Source organism: Budorcas taxicolor, chromosome 19 (assembly GCF_023091745.1).
Source record: "Budorcas taxicolor isolate Tak-1 chromosome 19, Takin1.1, whole genome shotgun sequence".
In the NCBI taxonomy this organism is placed as follows: Eukaryota; Metazoa; Chordata; class Mammalia; order Artiodactyla; family Bovidae; genus Budorcas; species Budorcas taxicolor.
The window spans coordinates 20,529,772-20,538,295 of NC_068928.1; the positions used below are offsets into that span (position 1 = coordinate 20,529,772).

General features: G+C 44.1%; 1 protein-coding gene across 1 annotated transcript; it reads left to right on the forward strand.

Moving 5' to 3' along the window:
• Nucleotides 1-923: 923 nt before the first annotated feature.
• On the forward strand, nucleotides 924-7,633 carry CRYBA1 (crystallin beta A1). Its single transcript, XM_052658520.1, has 6 exons — nucleotides 924-954; nucleotides 2,555-2,619; nucleotides 3,622-3,740; nucleotides 5,018-5,159; nucleotides 6,902-7,044; nucleotides 7,486-7,633. Exons 1-6 carry the CDS (start codon nucleotides 924-926, stop codon nucleotides 7,631-7,633), a joined length of 648 nt encoding a protein of 215 aa, XP_052514480.1.
• The last annotated feature ends 891 nt before the right edge of the window (nucleotides 7,634-8,524 follow it).

An 8,524-nucleotide genomic window follows, 5' to 3' on the forward strand; every position in this document is an offset into this window, starting at 1 on the left:
CTTCTACAAGACACCCTCCACTCCTTCTGGGCAGGCCCCCCAATTACCCCACACTACTCTCACCAGGAGCCCTGAACTTCTAGGGAGAAATCATTTTACCTGTTAGTGTGTCTTGGGTTTGAGAGACTGCTAAGGGCCAAAAGCAGTATATCAATAGTAAAACAAACACCAAAAAAGAAAAACGAAATACTTTTTGGCTCCAAATTTTAAAAAGAAAATTGCAAAATTAAAATGAATAAATATTAAAATAGCACAGCTATAGGGAGCTTCATGTCTACTAGGTGACTATGTAATTGAATTCAACTCTTACATAGTTATGTTGGGCTGGGCGAAAGCTTCATCTGGTTTTTCCGTACCATCTTATGGAAAAACTCAAAATTTCTGTCCAACTCAATACATGTAAATATGATATAATAAAGATTTCTGAGCACACAGTGAGCTATTTTCTTTCTTTCTTTCTTTTTTGGTGAACCACTTAAAAAAAAATAGAGTTCAGAATTGTCATAATCCTTACTTTTTAAACATCGACAACAAATGTATACCCCGTATGACAAGGGAGGTGCATTTTGATGTGTTGATATGATACGAGGTCTTAGGAAGATCCTGGGGTGGCAAGAGGAACCTGGAGAAGAGCAGGGGACAAGAACTCACGCAGACCTGTCCTCACATCCCATCTGCTCTGAGAGCAAGTCCGCAGCAGCAGGGCCTGAACTGACAGCCTGGCCCACGGCGGCGGGGCCTCCCTGGATTTCTGTATCCCAGGTTTAAACAAAGCCCTGGGGGATGCCCGCCCAGCAGGCTGAGCCACCAAAGCTCCAGGATCAGGTGGAACAAAAGCCAAGGGAAAGCAGAGTGCTGACAGGGCCAGAGGCCGCTGGCCACAGGGCTATAAAGAACGGGAGCCACCGAGGAAGCGGCACCAGATGGAGACCCAGACTGTGCAGCAGGAGCTGGGTGAGTAAGGCCCTGAGGGGTGCTCTGGTCTTTCCTTTCCTCCCCCTGCCCAGGACTAGGGCCCCATCTTCCTGCCTTGTGGTCAGAGCCTCTCAGGATGGCTGGAGAAGATTGGGGGACTCTGTGGGGAAGCAGACTTCTCTTGCCACCCCCAAAGGAGTCACTTACATGACCATAACCACTGCCCTAGCCACCACGGCTGGGAGGGGGACTTGGGGGCCCCAGAAATGACAGGCTTCTGGGGCACGGAGGGAAGTTGGGGAATGGGCAGAGGTAGGAGATGCTTGTTCAGAGGTTCAGAATGGAAAGATACATCACAGAGTTTACATGCATTCATCCCGGGGCCAATACCAGTCAGAGGGAAAAGCCATGAATAGCTGTTTTGAATTAAGAAAACTGATGCATATGTGTCTGTCTTTCTTCCCTCTCTCCTTGTCCCCTCCCCACTGTCCTTCCCTCCTTTACTCTTCCTATCATCTTTTCTGTCTACCTTGCCTCTATGAGCCTCAATATCCTCATCTGTAAAATAGGGATAATGACAGGGCTTACCTCATAGGTTCATTGTGAAGATTAAATGTATTCAGGCAGGTAAACCATAAAGAACAAGACCTGGCACAGAGTGAGCCATGGTTGTGTGTGTGTTAGTTGCTCAGTTGTGTCCAACTCTTTGGGACCCCAAGGACTATAGCCCGCCAGGCTCCTCTGGCCATGGAATTTTCCAGGCAAGAATACTGGAGTGGGTAACCATTCCCTTCTCCAGGGAATCTTCCCGACCCAGAGATCGAACCCAAGTCTCCTGCATGGCAGATGGATTCTTTACCATCTGAGCCACCAGGGAAACCCTGAGCCATGGTTAAATGTTAGCTATTATTATCATCCTCTTTTCTTCCTCACTTTCCTTCAATAAGTCTTTCGATGCCACCTGTCCCACTCCTCCAACCCTCACCATCCCAACACGGGTTCAGTGTGGTCCTCCATCAATCACTCTGGAGACCCAGTCCCTGCTCCTGAGATGTTCACCCAGGACATATTCAATAGGAACACGGATCAGTGCTGTGATGAGTGCTGGGAAGGAGGAAAGAAAGCAAGTTGCCATAGGCTGGGGAAAGCAGCAAAGTCTCGGGAAGCAAGATCAAGGCTAGGTAGGTCTAGAAGACAGAGAGGCAGGGAGGGAATGGGAGCATGGCCGTGGACAGCTGGTCAGTTTGAGGGCTAGGCAGAGCCAGAGAAGAGTGAGATCACGCCTTGGTGATATGAGGGGTCTGGACCAGGTGGTTGCCAAGGGGTCTATATTGGGGTATGTGAGAGTGAGGCAAGGCTATCGCGGGCGCCTGGAGGCAGGCAAGAGAATGAGAGCCACGTTTATTAAGTGGTCCTGGTATCTGTGCAGTGGTTTATCTGCATCATTGCTTCTCATCCTTATAATAACTCTGTGCATTGAGGTTTTACTGATGCAAAACAACTGAGGCTCAGCTAGTGAGAGGCAGTCTGCACCCCACCCAAAGTCTGTTTATTGGACTTCAAGCCTCTTTCACTTTCACGCGTGCCTTTCATCCCTCACCCCAGAGGCCATGACACTGGTGTGTATTCTGTCTTCCAGAATCCCTTCCAACCACCAAGATGGCTCAAACTAACCCCATGCCGGGGTCTGTGGGGCCATGGAAGGTAAGCCCCTCTCCATCACATGGAAAATTGGGGAATCCATCAGGGCAGGGGTTGTGATACAACCTCAGAGTAGGACCCAAAGCTATGCTTTTCCATGGGACAGTGACCAGCCAGTAAAACATCAGTTTGTAAGGGAAGGGTCCAACCAAAGTCTAGATGCTGTCTCAGGAAGGCTCTCTCAGGATGCTCCCATTTGGACAGAAGGATGATCCTGGAAATCCTTGTTGGGTGGGAGATGTTACCTAGTTTTCCAGGTCAACTCTCCTCTGTACTGCTGAAGTTATCTTAAAATAGAGCAGCCCAAGTGGATTATGATGTGGAGAAACTGAGGGCCCAGAAATGAGGATAGACTTGCCATCAGGTCCCAAATCAATGATTGGATCATGGTCTCCTCCTGACCTCAGCATGAGGCTGACTGTAACCACTGTCTGAAGTGGCCGATCCTCAGCCACTGTTTCCCTCAGCACCCTTAACCTCCTCAGTGGATCAACTCTAAGTCTGGTTCACAGTTTTGGGAGCTGTCCTCTAGCCAGGTTCAAGAGTCAATTTCTAGTTCTATGAAAGGGGTTTATCACAACTCTCCCTTAACACATTAGGTTTCTATAGGAGGTATGGCCGAATAAGCTAAAAATTAATTCACAGGGAGCCCCTGGAGCTTCCAGAATCCTGGCTTTTGGGCCACACTTATGCAGAAAGCATGTTGGAATGAGTCCACAAATCCTTGGTATGTCCACAGGGCTAGCTATCATCCCCAGCAGACGATTCCTATCAGAAACCTGGCCCCACACCTCATCCCTATGGGCACGTGAACACTGCCAACCAGTGATATTATTTCAAACCCCTTCTTACCCTGTCTACACTGGAAGAGACCTCATCAGGCCTCCTTGGCTGCAGCTAGTGATGAAAAACATTGGATCAGACACAGGTTAAGATGTTGGCCTGGGCCTCTGTTCTTCCCGATGGACCGTTCTAGCTCTATTCTCCCATTTAATCCCATTTCAGATAACCATCTATGACCAGGAGAACTTCCAGGGCAAGAGAATGGAATTCACCAGCTCCTGCCCAAATGTATCTGAGCGCAATTTTGACAACGTCCGGTCTCTCAAGGTGGAATGTGGCGCGTGAGTATCAACCTCAGCAGAATCTCAGGCCTCCTATTTCTGATCCCTTCAGACACGCAACCATAAAGATGGAGATCAGAGAAGAAAGATGTTCCCCCAGACTCTAATCATTTCTGGGAGAGAAGAGTCCATACTTAAATAATCTCAAAAAATTTTTATTACATGTGCAATTAAGTAACTCAAAGCTAGAAGGAACATGAGATTGTTCATGGCTTGGAATTGGATCTGGGGGAGATTAAAGAAATACATATCATGGAGTGGTACAAAACAAGCCACAGGCCCCTTGAGTTTTTCTTGCCTACACAAAATAGAGAGGAAACTACCAAGCTACAGCCTCTTCACAGCTAACTCCCCTTCTATGTCCCAGAGCAGACACTGAGCTAATTTCTTTATATACAAAGGAACTCAACTCCAGAGAGTCATATTAGTTTCTAGCTAGTCTTTCAGGAGTTTCTTGGTGGTGATTAGTTTCCTTGGCAAGGAAGATCCTCTCTTGTTTTGTCTTCCTGCTCTTGGCAAGTTAATTGAGTCCTTGATCATCTGAAAACATTTCACTGAGCCTGAAAACACAAAGGCTAGGTCTAGGCAGAACTGGCTGTATACGTAAATAGGCTTCTACAAGTTGTTCACCCCCAACTTAGAGCTCTTCAGCCCTCAAAGTGAAATACTTTAAGGTGTCATCAGTAACTAAGACCTGGTTGAAAAAGGTCAATCTGAGCTGTTTTAATAAATAAGGCAAAATAAATAAATCAGGCATATAGAGGTCTGCAGGAGAAAGAACCCACAAAGTTATAAGGAAACAAGACTTAAGTCATCCATATGCTTCTTATTCATCTCTTTGCTTCCTTAGAAGCCAATAGGTTTGGCTGGAGCCAATGCCATAGTCTGGGGTCACAAACAGACAGACACGACTGAGTGACTGAACTGAACTGAATGCCCTAGTCACTAGATCCTGAACCTGGAGCTCTAAGTAGAGAATATAGCACCTTGAGGAGAAAGGAAATATAATTTCAGAATGACTTTGCCAGTACTCATTACTCAAGCCAGTGAAGTAGACCTCTTCAGTAGACAATCCCAAAACAAATATATTTACAAACCTGCACAGTGCAGCTGCCAGCTCATTCCCCACCTCTTGCGATAAATGTATGGCTCTTTGTATGGCTCTGTTGGAACTGGCTATTTCACCCACTGTTAACATCTAAAACAAAGATGCTTTCTCCTTGCGGCCATGTAAGCTCTGAACACCATGAACAAACACCATTACTTGTCTTTGGCAGCTGGGTTGGTTATGAGCACACCAGCTTCTGTGGGCAACAGTTTGTCCTGGAGAGAGGAGAGTACCCTCGCTGGGATGCCTGGAGTGGGAGTAATGCCTATCACATCGAGCGCCTCATGTCCTTCCGCCCCATCTGTTCGGCTGTGAGTCCTTGAGATTTTCATTTCTGTGCATGTGGGGGATGGATAACAGAGGGTGCATATGGACTGACTTATTTCCCATCAGTTGGTTATGCTGAAATGTGGCAGGAAGAAGATAAAAGTATAAAGAGAAAAGCACAAGTCTGCCATTTTATTTTTTCTCTCCTAGATATTTTCATTAAGCCAAAAGGGCAGGCCTCCCTGGGCTTCCCTGGGGGCTCAGACAGTAAAGAATTAGCCTGTCAACGCAGGCCCTGGGTCGGGAAGATCCTCTGGAGAAGGAAATGGCAGCCCATACCAGGGTTCTTGCCTGGGAAAATCCCATGGACAGAGGAGCCTGGTGGGCTACAACTTAGCGACTAAACAACGACGGGCCTTCTTAGAGGTGGCAGGAAGCAGATACTCAGATCTTCAAAAGTGCAATAGGATAATTACAGCACTTGGCATGTAGTAAATCCATGAACAGTTAAATTTCAATCCATATACTATTTTACCTAGAAACAGGGAAAAGGTGAAGTAACTCTTTAGTGTGTGGGATGACTGAAGAAATACGCAAGACTTCCAGTACCTCTTATCTTTGATTCATAACTTTCTTGTTTCTAACACTAAAGTGAAGTTGCTCAGTCGTGTCCGACTCTTTGCAACCCCATGGACTGTAGTCTACCAGGCTCCTCCATCCATGGGATTTTCCAGGCAAGAATACTGGAGTGAGTTGCCATTTCTTTCTCCAGATCTTCCCAACCCAGGGATTGAACCCGGGTCTCCCACATTATAGACGCTTTACGGTCTGAGCCACCAGGGAAGTCATACACTAAGCATTATCAATTATGCATCAGAATGGGATGCTTCTCCTCTGTGGAGAACTCAAGCACAAGCAGGGTGATCTTCAGGGGTGTGTTGAAAAATGATCCCTATACTGGGAATAAGGCTGGGCTAAAACCTTTTCAAATACTCATCTGTATCATGTGACTTTTCTCATGATTTTAGTTAACAATCTCATCTTAAAGTCCTACCAAAATTAAAGCAGTGGAGATGCTAAACACCTCTAGAACTAAAAAGTATTCCCCTATCTGGGTGTGTTTTAACTCCCGATTCCCCCACCCCACCTCAAATGTATACTTTACACATAGTAAAATGCACAAATTCTAACTATATATTCTTATGTTTTGAAAAATACCCATACCCACGTAACACCCTGATCAGATATAGAACAATTCCATTGCCTCATAAAATTACCTGGTGTCCCTTTCCAATTGCTCCTTTCCACTTTGACTAGGGCTAATTTTGCCTGTTTCCGAACTTCCTAAAGGTTAGTCTGTCTTCTCAATGCTTGTGTAGTCGTCCTGTCCCCTACCAGACACTTACGTTTTTTCCAATACTGTGTGCATGTACCCACCCCACCCTCAACACACAGACTTACTTTTCCTCTCAACTTGTAGAACCTTTTCCACATTAGTGTTAATCCTTGGTTGGCTGTCTCAAGTATTTTTTCCTGCTGTCATATTTTCTTTCACTGGTCTCTTGTGGTTCCAAACTATACCAGTTATTTGTACATTTTTAATGTCATAGTATTAAACTGGATTATACAGGATTACAGGTAGTTTTTAAAATCTCTGTATTGCATGAAATGTTTTTACATGAACTTTCTTCTGTAAAGTAGGGGCATTTTGAGTTTGACAAATGTGGCAGACAATTATGATGACAAGCCTTAACACTGGTGCTAAACTGAAACTTCTGTATTACAGAATCATAAGGAGTCTAAGATTACCATTTTTGAGAAAGAAAATTTCATTGGACGCCAATGGGAAATCTCTGATGACTACCCCTCCTTGCAAGCCATGGGTTGGCTCAACAACGAAGTTGGCTCCATGAAGATACAATGTGGAGCGTAAGTGCAAAAAACAGGGTTGGAGCACATTTCAAAAACTCTTGCAGTTGTAAACCTTATGAATGTTAATTTTATCAATGGTCATGTATTATCTGAATTCACACACTGATGTCCCATTGGTATGACTGTCACATTCTACAATCAGAACTCCCAATCTCAAGTTTTTGGTACCACTATCACTTAACCTCAGCTTTTTCTTCCCCAAACATTCCACTACAGAAGGACTTACGTTGACTACTCTCATACCTCCTTTCCACAACTATCAGCTGGTTGTAGGCACCTGTTCATACATGCTGCCTGGTATATTTAGGATTGCTATTAATTTTTAAGCCTAAAAGCATTCCGTACTATTGCGTTAGGAAAACCAGAGGTTCAGGTTTGGGGGTTGTTTACCAGGTCTCTAGCTAGTTATAATAACCTGATATCCTCTGGGTTTTCCAGCTGGGTTTGCTACCAGTATCCTGGGTACCGTGGCTATCAGTATATCTTGGAATGTGACCATCATGGAGGAGACTACAAGCACTGGAGAGAGTGGGGTTCTCATGCCCAGACTTCCCAGATTCAATCCATTCGCCGTATCCAACAGTAGTGGATTAAAAGCTCCAAGTAAGAATTCCTCAAGCATGAGACCTTCCTAAACAATCTAGAATAAAATATCTTCTGCTGATATTGCTTCCAAATGTTAGCTGCTGAAATCCACAATAAATGTCATTAAAAGAAAAAACCCCAACAACTTTGTAGACTGAATGCTTTATAGAAATCGCATTTACATGGCTAAGAATCTTTAAAGACAAGCTTCCATAAAACCCCAAGTTCCCTTTGGTGTCCTTGCAAGTAAGTCATTGCCAGACCAAGGATGATGATCCTCTATTTCAAAGAACATTAAAACATATAACCCAAATCTATCAGTCTATATAGTGACAGACACATTTTTGGTAACTGTTTTTGCATCTTTTCTTTTTCTCCTTACTCCCATTCTAACATTGATGTTAGCACTGCTATTTTTTCACCTGTGACAGATCACTGCTAAACAAACTTAGGAAGCTTCTCCAATTGTCACATTGTTTAGCTCAATTTTGGCTTATTTCAACTGTAAGAACGTAAGGCTCGGTGTCATGACAAAACAGCACAGCTGTTCTCACAGAGGTGATTTTTCCAAGCATATGCCAATTCTAAGCACCTTAATAACCTGATTAGGAACTTATGACCATGCTATATTTAAGCCTTAAATTATTTGTACATTTGACCCATTTGAAAAATATTACCCATGTCACAATCTTACCTTAGTGCTCAGTAGATTTTTTTGAATTAAAGCACACAAAAGATGATAACACAAACACCTTGGAAACTTTAAAATTTTTTATTCAACAATGTACACTTATTGTCTCTTAATTTGATCTACAAATTTCTCAAGTTTTTTTTTTTTCTGATAAAATAAGTCAATCTGGGTATGGATGTAGAGTGCTTGTAATTTATATTT